The 21,680-nt window shown below is 52.4% G+C and overlaps 2 protein-coding genes across 3 annotated transcripts in view; both read left to right on the top strand.

Annotated features, from left to right (window-relative positions):
• LOC105480862 (RAN binding protein 17) overlaps positions 1 to 4,741 on the top strand; it is a 442,674-nt gene extending 437,933 nt beyond the window's left edge. For both annotated transcript variants that reach the window (XM_011740055.2, XM_011740054.2), the window contains 2 exons: positions 659 to 786; positions 3,527 to 4,741. In XM_011740055.2, coding sequence (XP_011738357.2) covers positions 659 to 786; positions 3,527 to 3,623 — 225 coding nt within the window. In that variant the 3' untranslated portion in view covers positions 3,624 to 4,741. The remainder of the gene's footprint in view (positions 1 to 658; positions 787 to 3,526) is intronic.
• A 9,816-nt stretch (positions 4,742 to 14,557) lies between these two features.
• On the top strand, positions 14,558 to 17,521 carry LOC105480858 (T cell leukemia homeobox 3). The gene is made up of 3 exons (XM_011740053.2): positions 14,558 to 15,112; positions 15,476 to 15,719; positions 16,712 to 17,521. The coding sequence occupies exons 1-3, from the start codon at positions 14,692 to 14,694 to the stop codon at positions 16,920 to 16,922; spliced, it is 876 nt and encodes a 291-aa protein (XP_011738355.2). The 5' UTR covers positions 14,558 to 14,691; the 3' UTR covers positions 16,923 to 17,521.
• The last annotated feature ends 4,159 nt before the right edge of the window (positions 17,522 to 21,680 follow it).

Genomic DNA, 21,680 nt, shown 5'->3' with positions numbered 1-21,680 from the left:
TTTGTATAAAAGCCCACAGTCCTCAGCAGAAAAGAAAAGGCTGTGCAGATATTTGTGACCAGGCATGACAGATATTTTTCTTAGTGCCAGAAAGCTCTCCCCCAACTAAAGCAAGCCCCTCCAGTACCCCACCTCAGAGGAGTAAATCCATTCTAGCCCCCAAGGACAGAGACTTGGAACAAAGCCCGAAGTTGTTTAAGGAGTGACTCACTGAAGCCAGGAAAGATGATAAGGCCTGAGGAAAGACCCTTGGCCTTGCCTTCAGTCACTTAAAATGCTCCCTGGGCATTTTAGTTATTTCCTTCAGCCTGGAGACCCCTCCCATTTCAGTCTTTCTGTGATTAGAAGAGATGAGAGTCAGGAAAAGCATGCATTCAGTCCCCCACAGAGGAGACAAGAACTTCATCAGCCTAAGCAGTGACAATAGAACAATTACAGCAAGACAGTTTATGGAAGGGATCATAGAATTTATAAGTAGGAGTGTCTCTATGGCGTAGATTTTCTCTAAGGGCTTAAAGTTCAACGTGGAACTAGACAAAAACTCCTCTGAGCATTAGTGAGCCCTGAGTAGATGAGAGCTGGTCTAGCCATCCCCCTACCAGCTGTCTTCGGGCCGGGTTTGGAGTCAGAGCTCTGACGCTATTCTGTCACCCATCAGTATTTCAGTGAACTGAGAGCGAGTCTGATAAACAGCCAGCCTCTCGCCAGGCAGGAGGTCCTCGCCCAGTGCTTCAGAAACCTCATGGAAGGAGTGGAGCAGAATCTGTCCATCAAGAACAGAGACAGGTGAGCATTGCCCAGTAGTGTGTCGCTGGGGAAAGTAGACATTCCAGGTTTGTAGAAAATAACTGTCTTGTGCGTGACACAGCTCACACGGGATGTCCCTTTTCTATTTCACCTGGTGATCCTAGACTCAGTTCCATTCCAAATTCAGTAAATATTATTGGTTATTTGCTTTCTTCCAAGTGTCATACTAGGCATTATACCGGGATGCAGAGATTAATCAAATGTAGTCTCTGCCCTTAAGCAGTTTACAATTCAACAGGAGAGATACGAAAAAATAACTACAACTGAAAGATAAAAAGAAGGAAAGTGCAAATCTGCTATGGAAAGTGAAGAAAGACTTCTTGGCATTTGAACAAACATAGGCCTTGAGGTCAGACAGACCCCAGTTACAGCTGAGTTAGGATCCTGACTGTAGCTAATAATAATGTATTGTATATTTCAAAATAGCTAAAAGAGAGAACTTGAAATGTCCCCAACATATAGAAATGATAAATACTCTAGGTGATGGATACCCTAAATCCTCTGACTTGATCATTACACATTGTGTGCATGTAACAAAATATTGTATGTACCCCATAATGATGTAAAAATATTATATATCAATTAAAAAACAAATTGGCCGGGCACGGTGGCTCACGCCTGTAATCCCAGCACTTTGGGAAGCTGAGGAGGGCAGATCACCTGAGGTCAGGAGTTTGAGACCAGCCTGGCCAACATGGTGAAACCCTGTCTCTACTAAATATACAAAAATTAGCTGGGCGTGGTGGCACGTGCCTATAGTCCCAGCTACTCAGGAGGCTGAGCTAGGAAAATCGCTTGAACCTGGAAGGCAGAAGTTGCAGTGAGCCGAGATCACAGCACTGCACTCCAGCCTGGGCAACAGAGTGAGACTCTGTCTCAAAAATAATACATTTAAATTAAAATTTTTTTAAGATGATATTTTATATCTGGCCTTTGTAGGTTGTGTGGCAGTAGACAGTTAACTTCTCTACTCCTCAGTTTCTTTACCAGTGAAATGGAGATGGTAATAATCAGTTGTGATGTTTAAATGACAGAACGCAGTGAAGCATGGCATCTGGGGCCTATGACCTACAGTATTAGTTTCCCCCTCTGCCTGTCATTTAAGAATGGCTGGTATCTCAGTTGCCAATGAGATCTAAATGAAAGGAGCCTGAACTTATCAGCTAGGTCTGACTTTATTCATTCATTCATTTAGTTCATAAAACTTTATTCAGAATCTACTGTGTAGGCATTGGGGTTACCAGTGGTAAACCAATTATTTAAGGTTCCTCCCCCTCATGGATCTTACATTCTAGTAGAAAAGACAGACAGTAATGAATGATGGAGAAAGAACATGTGTTCAGGAGAAAAAAAAAAAAAATCTGCACCATCCTTTTATAAAGGCAGTAGCATTCAAATGCTGCTCCATTTGAAATGCAAATCATCAGTGTATTCTGGAGTTACCACAGTGTATTCTGGAGTTACCAGCCTGGGCTTTGGTAATACATGACCAAGTCAGTTGGGGTCTGCAGACATATTCCCTTGACTGTTCACTTCAAGATCCTCTATCACGCAGAAAGGGACAACCTCAGAAGCCAGCCGATGAGACTTGAATGGGGAAGCCCTAGGTGTCTCGGTGGAAATTACTTCACCTAAGGCTTGGAAATTTGAGTACTGCCTCCTGAGCTGCTCTGTGAAATGATGGCAGGTGGTCCTCCTAGTTTAATGAGAGTAATAGGCAGCGAAGACTGACTGTTGTCCATGTACCAGGCACTGTGTTGAGTACTTATAGGCATACAGGCATTGCCTCAAACTGACCCAATAAATTCTTTTTTTTTTTTTTTTTTTTTTCTTGAGACAGATTCTTGCTCTGTTTCCCAGGCTGGAGTGCAGTGGCACAATCTTGGCTCACTGCAGCCTCCACCTCCCAGGTTCAAGTGATTCTCCCACCTCAGCCTCCCAAGTAGCTGGGTTTACAGGCGCCCGCCACCACACCTGGCTAATTTTTTATATTTTTAGTAGAGACGTAGTTTCACCATGTTGGCCAGGCTGGTGTCAAACTCCTGACCTCAGGTGATCCACCCGCCTTGGCCTCCAAAAGTGCTGGAATTACAAGCATGAGCCACTGCAACTGGCCTAAATTCTCACTTTCTACAATCCCTTGAGTAACTACTCATATTAGGTACCAAGACAAGAGGTTAAGTATTCATCCAGTATCATGACTTGTAAGTGTAGAGCTAGGATTTGAACCCAGGTAGTCTAACCCCATGCCCCCTCTTTTTCAGCTACTAAATTCAGTTTTCTCACCTGTAGAATGAGGATACTCATACCTACCTCAGGGAAGACTTGTGATGATTAAATGAGCTTATCAGTAAACTCAATCCAATGCCTGGCACATAAACTTTTGTTCTTTTTTTTTAATAATCCTTACCATCTATGTGTAATTTAAGTTTTCTAAAATTGTTTTTTAGAAGTAGAACCACAAAATGTACACCTCAAGATGGTCAGAGTGAATTTAGTGGCAACCCTGTTTTCCAGGAAGGGATGAGGGGTTGGCAGTACTGGTGGCAGAGCAGCAGTGGCGATGAAACTGGAGAGAAAGGAGCTCAGCTGAAATCTAGAGCCTTCCTCCAGGAGGGGCCTCCCCAAAGTCCTGAACTCCAAAGTGGCCTTATCGTTCAGAAATTCATGGAGGCTTGGCCTCATTACTACCCTTGACCCTTTCTTCCTCTTTCTGCAGGTTCACCCAAAATCTGTCTGTGTTCAGAAGAGATGTGGCAGAGGCTCTGCGCAGTGATGGCAGCACTGAACCATGCAGTCTCGACATGATGAGCTGACCCGATTTTTCTGACCATGTGTGGAGCAGCCTTTGTCAAGAGAGTCCTGAAGGTCTGGGTCTCAGGACAGTGATGTTGGCTAGCCCAGGGGAATGTATTTTTCAAAATATACATTCAACATGTATACAAATATTCAACAAATATACAAGCAACAACAAAAGCCCTACCTTCTTCTATGTCTAACCTAATTATAAGAATTTCTAACAGTACACAGTGTAAATTCAGTCTTTTCTCTGAAAAGCAAAGGATGTGTTTTCAGTCTTTCTATCAAATATTATCTTTGTTCTCCTAATGCTCTGAAAGGATATAGAAACAATATTTAACCAAAGAACAGAATAAACCAGGTTTGCACCTAAGTGTGTACTAGTTTATGGTTCTGCAATCAAGGTTGTCAATTTGTTGGAGATGCAGCCTTCACCATGGACTCTGGATTGAGATGAATGCCATTGGAACCTGTTAAATGAGTAGTTTGTTATGTGTCTGGAAGAAGCAGCATTAGGGACTTTGGGCTGTGAGCATTTAGAACGAGCCTGGAAGCACTACAGAGCATCCCACAGGACCACACGCAGGCCTCCCTGCCTCAGCTGCATCTGATAAAGTTGAGAGACAGTAACACAATTAAATGACTTACAAACAATGTTTGCTTTTCACTGGCATAAATCTGAAGTGGTTCAGTCTAGAAGAATTAAGCTGTGCAATTACTGCCTGCAGAGATATTTCTTCAGGAGGAGTCATGTAGCCCCAGTCAGGAGTTCTGGGTGGTGCCAGCATCCAGTCCTCTGCCTCCATTTAATTTTTAAGAGAAGGTGAAGGTAACTATTAGAATATAATATTTGAAGCAGCTCTGCCTTCTTAGGGCTACCCAAAACAGTTCTAGGTGCTAAAATTCAGATTTTCAGAGGATGAGAAACAGCTGGTTTCCAACTCTCCACAAAAACTCTTATTACTGTTGGGACTTGGGATTGCGACTTAACCCAAACCCAGAACATGAAGAGGACCTTTGCAGTTTGCGCTACACTGTTACTAGGCTATTAATTTGAGATTGCCCACTGTCAAGTGTTTTACTGTCTCACTGCTGTTTTTATGATTCTGGCTTACAATAAATATTGTGTCCTTTATTTCTGATAAGACATGAAAGGTTGGCCTTACTGTTGAACAAGAAGTAAATCCACAGGCTCCTGTTATAATCTCATTTCTCAGACTAGTGTTTCTTGAAACCTTTCTGGATAGTTGAGTTTTGCAATAGGCTTGTCATACAAAAGCAGAGTCACTCAAATTTATCTCAAAATGTTTGTCTTCTGTGCATGAAGGAAATGAGGGGAAAATACGTTACATATGGGGTTACTTCTAGTATTTGATGGATAAATAAGCTTTGGCCTTACACTATGTTTCATTAGAAATGGGATTTATAATTTTCCTTGAGAAGGTGAATTCTGAATTCTGTAAAACATCAGCTGTTCAGAGAAGTTTGACATGAATTTCTGTTTCTTAAAGGCGTATAACTGCACACTCACCACACAGAAATGTGTTAGGAAAGGTTTGTCCCATTCTGGCATTCTTTACAGATGTCTAATATCTAAAAGCACCATATTGTTTGCATTAAAATGCTCACCAGAAAATGACCATGGGCACTCACTTTTCCTTGCCACACTGCCAGAGGTCACCTGGTGATTTCACAGCAGACAAGAATGGCTCCATCAGATTTGGCCTTGGAGAGCTGTTCTCAGAGGACAGGTCAGGCCTATCCCACTGCTGACGTCTACAGGACCTGCTAGTAGAGCTGGCCTCACAGAGCACACTGCAGGCAGCATGCGTCAGCTGGAGAAGACTCAGCAGACAGTTACTGAACATGTATCGTGCCCTTTACATACATGATCTCTTCTAGTCCTCACAAGAGCCCTCTAAAGTTTAGACAGTATTAGCTCCACTTTGCAGATAAGGAAACCGAGGTTAAAAGATGATGTCTATAGCTTACATGGGTCACACAGGCAAGATTTGAACCCAGATCTGTCTCACCTCAAAGGAATTCCTGGCCCCTAGCAAGGAAGACCTGTATTTCAGAATGGTGAGTTGAAACCAGTTAATATTTAGGTCCATTATCATCTGTTTCTCAGAACTCTATTGTTACCTAACACATTACTCCAAAACTTAGTGCCTCGAAGCCACATTTATTCACCGACGGTTCCTGTAGGTCCGGAATTTGCAGCTGGGTTTCAGGCTCTCTCTCTCACAGGCTGTGATCATCTCAGGGCTTGACTGGGTAAGGCTCTGCATCCAGACTCACTCACGATGGTTAGCAGGAGTCAGTTTCTCACGGTTTGTTGCCTCAGTTTCTTGCCAAATGGGTCTCTTCACAGGGCAGCTCACAGCATGGAACCTTGTTTCATCAGAGAAGAGCCAGAGAGATTGCAGCAATCTGGAAGTCACCGTCTTTTATAACCTAATCTCAGAAGTGCCATCCCATCACTTTTGCTGTATTCTGTTCATTAGAAGTAAATCACAAGGTAGGGATCATTGGGAGCCATTTTCCTTTGTTTTTTTTTTGTTTTGTTTTGTTTTGTTTTTTGAGACAGAGTCTCACTCTGTCACCCGGGCTGGAGTGCAGTGGCACGATCTCCGCTTACTGCAAGCTCCGCCTCCCGGGTTCAAGCCATTCTCCTGCGTCAGCCTCCCGAGTAGCTGGGACTACAGGCGCCCGCCACCACGCCCGGCTAATTTTTTGTATTTTTAGTAGAGAAGGGGTTTCACCGTGTTAGCCAGGATGATCTCGATCTCCTGACCTCGTGATCCGCCTGCCTCGGCCTCCCAAAGTGTTGGGATTACAGGCGTGAGCCACCGCGCCCAGCCATTGGGAGCCATTTTCAAAGCTGTCTGCCAAAACTCTTGTCTGGCTGTTGCTAGAAAGGTTGAGTTTTAGCTGTAAATTTCTTTCTTAAAACCTGGAAAGGAACCCTCCTTTTCCTTTAGAGGGCCAGGTTCCATTCTGAGCCCTTACTGAGGGAGGAAAAGGAAGTGGGGGAGCTGGGATGTTTAAGGATCACACTCACGCATACTACACACTCATCCCACAGTGGATGAGAACCGGATTTGGGACTCTGCCTCCAAGACTGCCACAGTCTGCCTTGGTGAGGGACGGGGGACTCTTGAGAAGAGACCTGGAGTTCCACGTGGGAGTGGGCCCTGTAGGGACATCCTGTCCCAAGGATAAAGCATGCACAGGCCGGGCGTGGTGGCTCAAGCCTGTAATCCCAGCACTTTGGGAGGCCGAGACGGGTGGATCACGAGGTCAGGAGATCGAGACCATCCTGGCTAACATGGTGAAACCCCGTCTCTACTAAAAAATACAAAAAACTAGCCGGGCGCAGTGGCGGGCACCTGTAGTCCCAGCTACTCGGGAGGCTGAGGCCAGAGAATGGCGTGAACCCGGGAGGCGGAGCTTGCAGTGAGCTGAGATCCGGCCACTGCACTCCAGCCTGGGCGACAGAGCGAGACTCCGTCTCAAAAAAAAAAAAAAAAGCATGCAGAGACACAAACCTGTGGAGGCCGTGTGAAAGACAACTAATGGAGCTGCTGGGTCTAATCAGATTCAACTTACTCAGATTGAACAACAGGAAAAATGAGTGCTGGCAGTTCCAAAGGGCCTACCACTTCACACACGTGCTCAGAGAGGATGAGGTGGGAGGTGTGGCTGCTGTTTGCGCACCCACCCTTCTGATGGGATTCTAGTGTACAGACAGGTGGACTGTTCCTGCAATGTGGGTGCTAAGTCCAGCCAGCTGCTTCAGGGATGCTCAAGCAAGAAACAGTTGGAAGGGATTTTTACTTTGCTCAATTTTTGCCTTCCACACTGACTTCAGAACCTGGCCCCTGAGAAAGATGTAGTCTGCCTGTATTCCGGATGTTTCTGTTATTCTGTGTTTTCCAATCAGGCTTCTCTAGGATGGGGGACAAAGGAGTGTAGAGTCCCTGCACTGTGTGTGATTATCTGAACTGCCCAGAAAAGCCCCCCTGGCCTTCTCGACTCCCTTCTATTGGCCCTGACATCCTAGAAGTACCTACGGATTACAGTAGTGAGGGCCCCTTTCAAAATGCAGAAGTGGCTTGCCATGTAGCTATTAGCTGAGATTAGTGACCAGATTAGCTAAGTACCAATAGCTGGACATGAGAACCGAAAACAGAGTGGGTTTGGTGAGAAAAATTGAAGAAACTGAAAGATCCAGCATATGGGAAACTTGATCTAGATGTTCAGCAGTTTTGGGGAAGTAACATTTGAGAGAACTCAGCCCCTTATGATGAGGAGGGAAAGGAGTGCCTGAAGAGAAAAGCAGGGTAGAGTAAAAAGGGAGGAAGTAAATGTTTCTTTTTTTTTCTTTTTTTTTTTAAGACAGGATCTCACTCTTGCCCAGGATGGAATGCAGCGGCACGCTCACAGCTCACTGCAGCCTCAACCTCCTGGGCTCAAACAATCCTCCCACCTCTGCCTCCTGAGTAGCTGAGACTACAGGCCCATGTCACTGCACCTGGCGAATTTTTGTATTTTTTGTAAAGACAGGGTTTTGCCATGTTGGCTAGGCTGGTCTTGAACTTCTGGGTTCAAGCGATCCACCTGCCACAGCCTCCCTAAGTGCTGGGATTACAGATGTGAGCCACCACTCCTGGTCTTAAAAGTTTTAAGATGAACATGAAATAATCAGAACTGCTATCATTTATTGAGCACCAAATAAGCATTGCAAACTGCTGTCTCATTTTACGCTTCCTAGTAAGAATGTCAAGAATTATTATCCCCATTTTAGAGATGAGAAAACTGAGACTAAAAGACTGACCCAAAGCCACATAGCTAGAAAGTAGACACGCCATAATTCCAAGTCAGATCTGCCTGACCTCAAAACTCGTGTTTCTTTTTCACTATAATTCCTTGAACTAGGTCCTTCACAGCTGGGCCTAGGGGACAGTTGGGTGGGAGAACTCAATGTGAACCACTTTGACACCCACAATGGGACTAGGCACTCCCAGCGAAAGGCCAGTCCAGGACCTGGGCCCGTTGTGTGCTGTGTCTGTGGGTCCTGCCACCGATTCATCCTCCTCCCTGAACTTCCTAAAATCATTCTTGAGACTTTTAAATGTTTTATTGAGGTGCAAGTTTACAATGACAGCAAACCTTTCAAACTACAGCAAGAGTAACCTGCCTCCTTGGCATATTAAAAAATAATGTTAGTGTCGGTTTTTACGTCCCATAGTTTGGATTGCTGATAAGAGTGCTTCCTTGACAAGATTCTTTTTGAGGTTTACAGAAAGCGTAATAAAATATGTAAGTTACATTTCCACAAACAAAAGCTATAACATAAGTTATTTATAAGTGTGAGATACAAACAGTATCACGATAAATAAACCATAAAGGGTACCTGCAACATTCATCTTAATGTAATTTGCCCAACGAAAGTGTCGAAACGAAGTCAAATTGAGTAGAGAAATCTGTCAGGAAGGGAGGAAAGTTGTGGAGCACAAATGGGAAAAATGGCGGATGTGTAGGGGAAGGAAACAAGGGCATGAGATCAGGTTTGGAGGTCCCTGAGAAGGCCACCCCCTGCATTTGCCCACCCTGCCTGTCCTTACTCCCCTGAGCCTGAGCACACTGACCGATTCCTGCCACCCAGCACACGCTGCCATCTGCACAGTCCCTGCTCACGTGCCCTTTATTATCTCCATCAGTCCCCCACCCCATGGAGAAAGGAATCTCTCCCTGCTCCCCTCTCCTCTAACCCCCGGCCCTAGGGCCAGCTTCCTCAGGCTGCTGCCAGCCTCCCTGCCAGGGCCTGGGTCTGGCCCAGCCCAAGCACCTTGGAAATCATTCTTTCACATCACCTGCCACAGATAAAGCTAATGAGCCGGATAAATAAGATCAGTTCTGAGGGGAATGACGGAAATCAACGGGTAGAGAGGATGATGAGGTGAGGATGCTGCTCTGGAGGATGGGCAGAGAGGTGAGGGCTGGCCTGGGTCGTAAAGGATGCGAGGAACCAGCCATGGGGGTGCTGGGGGGGTGAATGCCGAACTGAGTGCACGCAAATGCCTGCGCCCAATTCTGACCCCTTTTTCTTACCCCTTGTCTGACCTTGCTTTGTGCTATTGAGTTTAATACTACAAACCTTGATAATGTCCTCCAGTCCTCCACACCCTGGACCCAGCCCTGGGACATGGGATCAAATGCCACCAACACCATTTTGCCTGAAAGGAACTCTCAAGCCAGTAGGGGAGAAGAGTGAGCCCCACTAGGGCCAGCCTTCACCGCCACTCTTGGGCTCATTCACCCAGACCCTGCACTGATTCCCCTCCCCACTCCATCCCGTGACTTACAGTCTTTACCACCTACTCCCAAATAGGGGTGTAAGGTAAAGGAGAAAGTGTGGGCTTTGTAGTCTAAAAGTCCTGGGTTCAAATCCCAGCTCACCCCTTTCCACTACGTGCCCTTTTCCTTCCACTGGCTGGCAGACTCTTGAGACTGATCAGACCTCCTCAGGAAGGTTCTTCCCCACATCCTGCCCACTGGGGGAAGCAGTGATGAAGAGCCCAGACTGCTTTGTCCCCACTGTGAGATGGGGAAACCAAGCCCCTGCACTGGGGTATGGTCCAGGAAATGTGAGTAGGTGCTCAGTAAATATTCGCTGAATAAATAAATGAATGGGCGAATAAATTTGGGCAAGTGTCTTTAGAGCCTTCCATCAGGAAAACTGGAAGGGCCTGTAGGGACTCCGAACTAGGGTGTGTGAGCCAAGAACAGCACGGCAGATCAGCCACCTGTGACATGGTGTATGTGCCAAATTGTGTTTCTGTCCTTTTCTACGGAAGCAGACCACAATATTTTCATCGGTGTTCAAATAGGGTAGCTGACCCAAATACTTTTCAAGTCCTGATTCAGTCTCTACCCCCATTTCACAGATGGGGAAATGCAGTCCCATTTCACTCAGGAAGTCAATGGCAGAATGAGCCTGGAGGAGCCTCCCACAGCTGGGTTCCTGGGCCAGTTGGAAATCCCAGCATCTTTTCTGTCACCCCTGAAGCCCCACCATCTTCTAGATGACTCTCAGCAAAGCCTCCACCAGCTGCACCCCTTTCTCCCAGCTTCTTCATGGAGAAGAGGAGAGGATGTGCTGCGTCCTGAAGGTCTCTCTAGCTCCAGGAATCCTGGTCCCGGTTCTTACAATTCTCATTTCCTAATCTCTTTCAGTGTGTGTGCCTCACTGTTCAAGTGACAGCAGGTAAATTACAAGGGCAGCAAGAAATTACAACCTCAGGAACACCAAATACATATCAGAACATATCTGGCCAAAACAGTGCTCAGAGGAAAATGTATGCCCTCGAATGCATTTATTTAAAAAGAAAGAAAATTTGACAAATTTTCAACTCAGCAAAGAAGAAATAAATAAATTTTGAAACCACAACATTCATGAAAGAGGTGGCATTTCAAAAGGGGATAAGACATCAAAGGCTTTTTTTTTTTTTTTTTTTTTTTGAGACGGAGTCTCGCTGTGTCGCCCAGGCTGGAGTGCAGTGGCCGGATCTCAGCTCACTGCAAGCTCCGCCTCCCAGGTTCACACCATTCTCCTGCCTCAGCCTCCCAAGTAGCTGGGACTACAGGCGCCCGCCACCTCGCCCGGCTAGTTTTCTGTATTTTTTAGTAGAGACGGGGTTTCACTGTGTTAGCCAGGATGGTCTCGATCTCCTGACCTCATGATCCGCCCGTCTCGGCCTCCCAAAGTGCTGGGATTACAGGCTTGAGCCACCGCGCCCGGCCAAAGGCTTTTTTAAAAACCAACAAAATAACAAACCTTTGGCAAGTATGATCAGGAGAAGACATGAATGAGCAACACTGGGAATGAGAAGTGGAAGGTATTAGTACAGATTCGTATGAGAGTTGCAAATTCTGAGACAATCTTCCCACAGTGTTGTAACAACACATTTGAAAACTCGGATGAAATGGACAGTATTCTGGGCATTGGCTTCCAGAGTTGAGCAGGCATCAGTGTCACCTGGAGGGCTTGTTAAACACAGACTGCCGAGTCCTACCCCAGAGTTCTGATTCCGTAGGTCTGGCGAGGGTCCAGGAATTTGCATTTCTAACAAATTCTCCAGTGATGCTGATGCTGCTGCTCTGGGAACACACTCTGAGAACCACTGTCCTAGGATTCTCAGAGTTCTCATACCTGACCCAAGTTACCCCCATTCCTGAGCTGCCTAAGAGCTATCTGGATAGGAAGTGAAAGGAGGCTTATGATTAGTGGCCCAAAGCACCTTCATCTGGATGACAGGGCTGGACCATGAGGAACCGTGGATCTCAGGAAGCCAGAACCCAAGCAATGAAGCACAGCCCTGACCCATGCCAGGTTTTACCTGGAGGAGCTTATTTAATCTTATGAGGTTTATTTACTAGATGAGAAAACTGAGGCACAAAGAAGATGAATAATTCAGAGTCCACAGCTGGTAAACGGAGGTGAGAATCCCATTCTTAAGCACACACCCTGGGAGCAGTGCTGTACCACCCACACCTTAGTTCCGTGCCACAAACCTCTGTGCGGTGGGCCTTGTTGTCCCGATTTAACAGTGTCTGAAGTGACAAGGGCAGCCCTGAGTCCGGGACACTGGAAGCCAGAAGGGAAGAGGAGCTGGTGAGGTGCCAACTCCAGCCCGCAAGTGGGGAGCTGTGCTTCCCTTGAACTCTCAAAGCCTCAATTCCCTCATTAGTGAGAAATTGGGGCCACTAACAGCCCTTTCCTCACAGGGTCATTGTGAAGAATAAATAAGTGTCCACCTCCCTGCCTGGCACAGGCTAGGTTCTCAGCTACAGTAGCTTTATAGTTGTCATTAAAGTTATTATTATATAACCGCCAGAGTTTCTCGCAGGCACTTCCACAGATGCTATCTCATTTGGTTCTCACAGCCACCCTGGGGGTAGCTGGTGCCCTTTTTGTTTTACAAATAAGGAAAATGCGGTTCTGGGAGGGGCAGTTAGGGACCCCAGAGCCCCCACCCTGCCAGTGGCAGAGCCTGAATTAGAAGCAGGAGGCCCCCTGGGGCCAGAGCAATGGCATCTACTCCATCTGAGGGTCCTTGTCGCTGGAAGCGAGTGAGGGAGCACTTGCCCAGACCCCAGGCATCCTGCAGCTTTCACCCCTCACTGTTGGGCCTCCCTCTCCACACCCACCAGGAAGGCTCAGCAAGGGCCAGTAACTTGCCCAAGGTCACACAGCGGGCAAGTGACCTAACTCCAGACCCAGGCCTGGAGGCCCTGCAAATCCTGACGCCTTTGGATTGTTGGGAGAAGATAGAAAGAATCCCCAACCTGCACCTCCTGTCCTTCCCCGTCCTCTGAAACTGACCCTACTGGTAGACAAACACCTTTCTCTCCAACGTACTGAGCCCCTGCAAATAAAATAAAACTGCCAACAAAATAAACAAGAGTCACAACAATAATAGATCAGCCATTACTCTGGGGGGATGCAGTGGGAGGTGAGCCACGCTTCCCAGTGCCCACTACGTGCCAGGCCCAGTGCTCTGCGCTCCCTCAATATCTCACTCGCGGCTCACAAACAACCTGCATGCACGCATTATTTCCCTTTTTGCAAATGAGAAAACCGAAACCTAAATATATGGAGTCACTTACTCAAGGTCACTCAGCTAGGAAGTGGCCAGTCCAAATTTGAACACACTTCTGGCCAACAGTACATCCGAGCTCTCACCACTGTCCGCACCACAAGGGGCAGGAGGAAGAGCCCAGGCCAGGGGTGCGACACTCAAAGAGTTTACATCTAACGATTTTAGAATTAGGTGGAAGAAAATGATTCCGCTTGTCTCCCCAAAGCTGCAGCGGAAGGTGACTACGTCGTGTGCGGTCCTGTCCACGGTGCCCTGGGCCCGGATAGACAGTCACTGAGGCGCGGGCAGAACGGGGAGTGGTTCCAGTGCCCAGACTGGACTGGAGCCGGAAGGGGCTCACCACTCGCGTTTCCCAAAAAAAAAATCCTGCGATTTGCTCTAATTATGAGCTGCCCGCGCCTTTGACGTTCGGTAACCCGAAGTCCCTAGACCCGCTGAGCCGCGAGCGGGTTCCCATGCGCGACCACAGCCCCCTCCATTCTGCAACGAATTTCGAGAGTCAGGTCCCCGCTCCCCACTGGGCGACCCCGCGTCCCTAGCCCAGCCGCAGCTGGCACGCGTGGGCACCTGCGAGTCACGCCTCGGTCCGCCTGGCCGGAGCCAGGGAGTGTCTCCAAAGTGGCCGCGACGCCGCGGCCGAAACCCGGGCGGGGGCGAATTCTCCCCAAGCGGGTCTGCGTCCTCCGGAGCGCGGAGAACGCTACGGTGCTCCCCTCGCCCCGCGCGCAGGCAGCGCGAAGCCTGCCCCCGGGAGTGCGCCCCTTTCGTTCCTCCAGCGGCTGTAGTGTCCAAGGGGCTTCTGCGGATCCCGCCGGGTCCTCCCGGGGTTGCAACTCCATTGTAACTGAAAGGATGCATTTGGTTTGGCTTTTGCTCAGACGAAAAAAAAATTGGAAGAAAACGAAAACCCGCTCAGCAAAAGACAATTTCACAAGCGGAGCGCTCTACCCGCCCAGCGCAGTGTCTGGGAAGCGGCCCGGCCGGGAGTAGCGGGGAGCGTCTGCTAATTGCAGCTTCTTTAGATTTCGGGTTTGGGAGGCTGCGTGCGGTTCGGGCGCTAATATCCGCCGCCCATTATCCCGGCTAATAAATTTGACCTATTGTTCGTTTGTTAAAATGATGTCACCTTGGAACAGTCCCTAAGCTCCTATTTCCATGAATTAGGCCTTTATTGAAAGCCGGGAGCCAATGAGAGGAGAGAGGCTTGTTGATCGCAGCCAATGGCTGCGGCGGGAGAGGAATTAGCAGCGGAAACTCCAGATTCGGTTCAAGAAAGATGACACAGAGCCTGTCGGGCCCGCGCACTCTTGGCAAAGTTTCAGTGCGACGAGAGGCGCCGGGCGCTCCATGGCCGCGCCGTAACCGGGACCCAGCCGCCTCCCCGCCCAGCCCAGCCCAGCCCTTCCGCCCGCCCAGGATGGAGGCGCCCGCCAGCGCGCAGACCCCGCACCCGCACGAGCCCATCAGCTTTGGCATCGACCAGATCCTTAACAGCCCGGACCAGGATAGCGCACCCGCCCCGCGGGGCCCAGACGGCGCCAGCTACCTGGGAGGGCCCCCGGGGGGCCGTCCGGGCGCCACATACCCGTCTCTGCCCGCCTCCTTTGCGGGCCTCGGCGCGCCCTTCGAGGACGCGGGATCTTACAGTGTCAACCTGAGCCTAGCGCCCGCCGGCGTGATCCGGGTGCCGGCGCACAGGCCGCTGCCCGGGGCCGTGCCACCGCCTCTGCCAAGCGCGCTACCCGCCATGCCCTCCGTGCCCACGGTCTCCAGCTTGGGCGGCCTCAATTTCCCCTGGATGGAGAGCAGCCGCCGCTTCGTTAAAGACCGCTTCACAGGTGAGCAGAGCTGGCGACCAGGCTCCAGGCCTCCGCCCTCTCGGGGCCAGAGGCGCCGCGCCCTGTGCGCTCCACTCCCGGAAACCATTCCAGAGGCCCAAGCGCGGCTGAGGCCTCGGCCCCAGTGCCCCGGGCAGCCGTAGTGGGGAGGGTAATCGGAGAGTTGCAGGAAAATAAGCCCGTGCCTGGGGGAAGGGACAGGGGGCGAGGGCGTCTCCCGACCGGCTTGGTGTCGCTGGAAATGCGCGCGACCAGCGAAATAGCTGAGCTCTCCGTGCCCCACGGGGCGCCACGGGGTCCGCATGGGGCCTGAACGGTGGCCGAGCCGGGCTGGGCTTCAGGGGCTCTCGTGTGTCTCCGCAGCGGCGGCCGCACTCACGCCCTTCACCGTGACCCGGCGCATCGGCCACCCCTACCAGAACCGGACGCCGCCCAAGCGTAAGAAGCCGCGCACGTCCTTTTCCCGGGTGCAGATCTGCGAGCTGGAAAAGCGCTTCCATCGCCAGAAGTACCTGGCCTCTGCCGAGAGGGCGGCGCTCGCCAAGTCCCTCAAAATGACGGACGCGCAGGTCAAGACCTGGTTCCAAAACCGGAGGACCAAGTGGCGGTGAGAGAGGCCTGACCTGGCCCACCTTACACCTGCCCTTCACCTGCCCCGCCCCGAGCCGCAGCCTCGACTCGCCCCATTTTAAGGCTATCCACTACCCCCGCCCCCTCCCATCCTCTCCCCAACACACCCCCACCCGCCTTCGCAGATTGTACCTCTTCCTTTCACCCTTCTCGCTGGCCTGTGCTTCTCTCTCCATCGTGGTCTCCCACGCCTCGGTTTCTCCTCCATCCCCATCCCCATCTTTCGTGAGCCCTTCCAACTCTCTCCCCGTGTTTTGTACGGTCTCCTGCGCTCACTTGATTTCCTCTCACCCCCCCAAACACACACGCATACACACACGCACACACACACGCACACACGGCCCTCTCGCACTTTCCTTCTCCTCCTTCTTCCAGCCCGCCCTCTCCGATTTTCAACAATCCTCGTGGACGCCGTTTTCCTCCCCCGCACCACCCCATGTCCGCGTCTCCGCTCCAGCCGCGTTTTTATCCCATCTCTGTTTTGATTCAACCCGTAAACGGCGAAGCGATCGCATCTGGAAAGGGGTTCAAGACACGCCCTAGGCGAACTGGATGAGACTGACCTGGCCCCCGGGCGTCGTGCGGGTGGTGCAGAGCCAGACTGCCCACCCGCGGACCCCAGCGACCCCGGTTCCCGCAGGGCCAAGTCAGTTACACATAGGCCCTGCCCTTGCTATTCGGCGAAAGGCACAGTCTTTATTGTTGGTGAAGCCACAGTACCCGGGCGTGCAGGTGGGCGGCGGGCAGAGTCCCCTCCTGGAGACCCTCTGGCACACAACAAAAACAAATGATCCCAACCTGCTCCCTGGATATGAGGGCCTCGGGCGTAAAGCGCGGGCTGGGAGGCAGACGGTTTCTGCGCCTCGAGGCTCCCGGATGGCCTCGGCTCCCGGGAGGGCCGGGGCCCCGCCGGCGGCCCCGCGGTGCCGGGTGCATGACGGTGCTGTCCCTCTCCCTCCCCCGGTGCAGGCGGCAGACGGCGGAGGAGCGGGAGGCGGAGCGGCAGCAGGCGAGCCGGCTCATGCTGCAGCTGCAACACGACGCCTTCCAAAAGAGCCTCAACGACTCCATCCAGCCCGACCCGCTCTGTCTGCACAACTCGTCACTCTTTGCTCTGCAGAATCTGCAGCCCTGGGAGGAAGATAGTTCCAAGGTTCCCGCCGTCACCTCCCTGGTGTGAGCCCACCAGCGCGCACCGTCGCCACGGATCGCCGCCCCCACCCAGACGGGAGCCCCGGACCCCCCAGCCGGGCTGCGGGGGAACCGGGGCCGAGAGGGGAAGGGGCCGCCAAGCCCGAGTAGGCCCCAGGGCGCGGCCACAGACTGGCCAGCCGCGGAAGGGGGTCGGGCCCCGGCTCCGCGCGGCCGCACAATCCGAGCCCCCGCCCCGCGCCCCGTCCCGCCCCAGGCCCGGGCCTGACAAGAAAGCGCCTTACGTTTCTCCGCCCCTCGCCCGCACCCCCCGGGCCGGGCGCCTGTATTATACTTTGTACTTTTGCCCAAACGTGTAAATAATAAAAAGTTTTGGCTTTTTTTTCTTTAGAAACCGGCCACCTGCTTCCCCCGCGGGGGCCGCTGGAGGAGGGGCAGCCGACCCGGCCGCTGGGGGAAGTGTCAGGGGCCAGGGGCACCCTGCGTTTAGGCTGGGTCCACTCTTCTTCTTTTCTGTTCCTTTTATTTAAGTCGTTTTATTTAATAAAAAAGTTAGCTATTTCACTTAACGCCGCTTTTATTTCGTTTTCGTTCCAATAATACTCGGCGACCCCTGGCCCTGCGCCCCACTCCTGCGGCGGTAGAAGCCGAGCGCGGAGGTGCGCAGCAAGCGTCCACTTCTGAAGGTTCGTCTGCATTCGCCTCGGCTGCAACCCCCGCCGGGGCCCCGCGGAGGATGCGCGGTGCAGGTCAGTTGGTGCCGGCCGCCCTCAGCCTGGGTGCGCGCGGGATGGGAACTGGACGTGGGAAAGGTGCCCCAGGCCCGAGGGCCGCGGGCCAACGCCGGGGCGGGCTGGTGAGTAAAACGCCGGGCCTGGGCAGATGCATAGGCCGTCCCCAGGTCAAATCAACCTGGGGGGCGGGAGGCAGAGTGGCCTCGAACTTCTTGGAACTCAAGCCGGAACTCAGAGCCCCCCTTCACCCCGCAACCCGCTTTCCGCCCTCTTTTTCCTGAGGAGCCTCAGAGAGGACCTGGCTCTGACCGGTCTGGGCGCTCTGTGGGCAGGCTTTGCGCGCAGAACCGGTGCAAATCCTCGGTCCCCAAAGGCCTGGGGAGCAAATGCAGCGCACAACCCCGGGGACCCCGCTCCTTGTCGGGTTTGCGTGGGACCCCAGGTGGAGCATGACGTCGTGTGACGTCACCGCAGCCCCCGCGGCGTCACTGGGCTGGAGTGGGCGGGGCGCCCGGAACTCAGAACTCCAAGCCCTGGTGTGGTAGCGGCGTGGCCGGGTCCTCCCAGCTCCACCGTGGCTCAAGAGTTGGAAGTTTCAGAATTGCGAGATTGGGAGCGGCTGACCCCTTCCAACCGTGACTAACAAACAAAACCCGTGAACGTTTCCTCTTCTTCTTGGATTTTTCCCCCTCTTTTATCATTCTCGCTTTCAGTCTTCTAAAAACTTACGTTCTGGCCTCTCCGTTTCTTTCTCTACACTGTTCCCTGTTTTCTCCTCTGTGTGTTACTCTGGGTCTCTTGTACTGTATCTTTCCCCTTTTCTTTACAGTTTTGTGATGTTTCCCGGTGTAGTTCGTCCTCTATTGCTTTTCATTGCCCTCAGCCTTTTCTTGTTCTGTGGTCTCCTCCTCCTTCTCTCCCCAGTTCTGACTCTTGGCCTCTGTGTCTCTCTGGGTTTCTTTGTCTCTCTCCTCTCCATTGTCCTCTTTTTGTCCTTTTGTCTTCCCTTTCTTGTTTCTCGAATCTCTTTGCCTTAATGTATATCTGTCTTTGTCTCTCTCTCTCTCCTTTCCTTTCTCCCGGACTCCTTCTCTCCCTCTTCCAGGCCCAGCTCCCAGCAGCTCCTAAGGCAAAACACTTTCGAGGCCGTGTCCCAGAGCCCCCCAACTCCACGAGGACCCCCACCCGCCTCATCCCACTGCCTCCCTCCGTGCCGGAGCCGTGGGCCACCCGGCGGGTCCCCGTGCTCCGAGCCTTCGTTCTATGCGGGACTGTCTGCACCTGCAGGGCCGGAGGAAGGGGAGGGCGCCTGAGAAACATCTTGAACCCCCAGCGCTCCCGCCGTCACCTCCATCCCCAAGCCCAGCTAGTCTGGGGTCTGCGCCTTTGGGGACATAAAGACACCCGGGGAGGGACTAGGGTGACTCAGAACTTCGGGTCTCTTCCGTGAGTGTTTTCCTGAAATGCTTTTATTTTCTCCACTAAAAAGCCTGATGAACGCCGTCATCGGGTTGGGAAAGGTTGGCCCTTCGGCTGAGGACTAGAGGGACCCTTGACTTTGCTGGCGGAGAAGCGCGTTCCTTAGAGACGGGGGTCGCGGTCCAGCTCCGTTCCGTTTTATTCTGTTGCTCCATAATAAGGCCTCGCGGGTTTTTTTTTAATTGTTATTATTTCAGTGGGTTTTTGGGGAACAGATGGTCAGGCGGTGTTTGGTTACATGAATAAGTTCTTTAGTGGTGATTTCTGAGATTTTGGTGCTTCCATCACCCGAGCAGTGTACACTGTACCCAATGTGTAGTCTTTTATCCCTTGCCCTTCCACCCTTCCCCCGGAGGCCCCAAAGTCCAATGTTTCTTTCTTCTTTCTCTCTCTCTCTCTCTCTTTTTTTCTCCTGAGACGGAGTCTAGCTTTGTCACCAGGCTGGAGTGCAGGGGCGCGATATCGTCTCACTGCAACCTCGGCCTCCCGGGTTCAAGCGATTCTCCTGCCTCGGCCTCCCGCGTACCTGGGACTACAGGCGCCTGCCAACACGCCCGGCTAATTTTTTGCATTTTAGTAGAGACGGGGTTTCACCATGTTGGCCAAGATGGTCTCGATCTCTTGGCCTCGTGATCCGCCCACCTCGGCCTCCCAAAGTGCTGGGATTACAGGCGTGAGCCACAGCGCCCGTCCCAACATACCATTCTTATAAGGCCTAGAGTTTTTGTTTTTCATAATTACTTTTGTTGTTTTGCCAGGGTGACCCTCGATTCTTTGGGCCTCTTTGGAGACACACGCACGTTGACTTTTTCTGTCCGGCGCCTTGCTTTGAGCAGAAGGCCTCTGGCCCGGAGGCCTGTCCCGGGTAGGCGTCCGGGCAGGCCGGGGGTGGGGAGCTGGTCTGGCTTCGGCCCTCGGGGGCGCCTGGCTTTCCCGCACCCAGTGCCTTCGCGGCGTTTGGCGTCTTCCAGCGCTTTGCCCTCACCCAGCCTTGCCGAGCCAGAGACGGGCTACGGGTCTTTTCCAGTTACAGAGCTGAGCCCACTCATGTGGTGCCGAGTAGCGACCATCTCTCGCCCACGTCCACCCAGAGCAATGTGGGCGCCCCCAGCGGCTGGGAGCGACTGCCAAGCGGCTAAAGGGCGTTTAATGCCTTACCCCCTCCTCCTGGGGTGCCAAGCCGCTTGGTCGTCGTTTCCGCCGTGGCTGCGCGGGACTGAAGTAGGGGACACAGTTCCCACCGCCCCCAGCCACGTGGGCTATGGGCAGAATTGGGGCAACAGTAATATCTGGATGGGGCAGGCTTCCCTGAGACTGAGCTTAAGGAAAAAGGAATCTGGAGTAGCCTGAGGGGCCCCACGAGGGCGCCTCCTTTGCGATCATCTCGCAGCCCTAGGCCAAGGTTCGGGAGGCAGGCGGCCGAGTGTTGGCGCCCAGCCCGGCCGAGGACGGGATGGAGGACAAGAAGCAGCCTGCCTCTGGGCGAGAGCTGGGAACGCCGCCTCGCCGCCTCAGCCTCAGTCCCAGCGTCTCTAAAGCCGCGCCCATTTTACAGATGCAGGGCAGGGAGCCGAGAGGCAGCTCCGGGGGCCGAGCAGAAAGATCGCGCGGGTTCTCCCGGCGCCCTGATTTCTAGGCTGCGCCCGGGGCCCTACATGCAGGTGGGGAGGCCTGGGCCGAAGGCGTCTGCAAGGAGAGGCGAGGCTGCCCGGCCCGGGCAGGGAGTGAGGCCGCGATCAGTTCTCCCTAGGAGGCCGCGCAGCGGGTAGGGTCTGGGACTCGGGGACGCGACGGGAACCTGGCCCAATCAGAGCCCTCCGGAGAGAACGCCGAAAATTCAGGGACCGGCCGCTCGCTTCCCACTAGTGGGAATGGTTTCCAGTCACCAGTTCCCAGTCCAGCGCCTGGGCAGGAGCTCTGATTTTCGCCGCACAGCATTGGCGAGGTTCGAGTGCCCACCCCAATTTGCAAATGGAAAAACTAAGCCTAGGCTGGGCGTGGTGGCTCAAGCCTATCATCTCAGCCCTTTGAGAGGCCAAGCCTGGAGAATTGTTTGAACCCAATAATTCAAAACCAGCCTGAGCAACATGGAGACCCCGTCTCTACAAAATAAAATAAAATAAATTATCGGGGCGTGGTGGCACATGCCTGTGGTTCCAGCTATTCCGGAGGCTGAGGTGGGAGGATCGCTTGAGCCCAGGAGGTCGAGGCTACAGTGAGCCATGATCGCACCACTGCACTCCAGCCTGGGCGACAGAGTGAGACCCTGTCTCAAAAAAAGAAAGAAAGAAAAATAAAGTAAGCTTCAAAGAAGTTCAGACATTAGTTCTGTGTCGTGCAGCGGTGGCGGCCCCGCGCTCTCTCACCCAAAGCAAGTGCTCTTTGTACTGGGTGGAGGAGCTTTGAGTAGTGAGTGTGGAGAGGCGGCTTCGGGGTGGCGGAGGGGGCGCCTGCAGCCACCCTGACACGAGGCCCGGGGTCGCAGTGGGACAGAAGAGTCTGCCGCTGCGGCTTGGGCTCTGAGTTCCAAGGGCGCCCGGCACTTCTAGCCTCCCAGGCTTTCGCGCTGGCGC

This window comes from Macaca nemestrina, chromosome 6, assembly GCF_043159975.1.
Source record: "Macaca nemestrina isolate mMacNem1 chromosome 6, mMacNem.hap1, whole genome shotgun sequence".
In the NCBI taxonomy this organism is placed as follows: domain Eukaryota; kingdom Metazoa; phylum Chordata; class Mammalia; order Primates; family Cercopithecidae; genus Macaca; species Macaca nemestrina.
The sequence above is the reverse complement of the archived record's forward strand: the minus strand, read 5'-3'. Positions and strand labels throughout refer to the sequence as shown.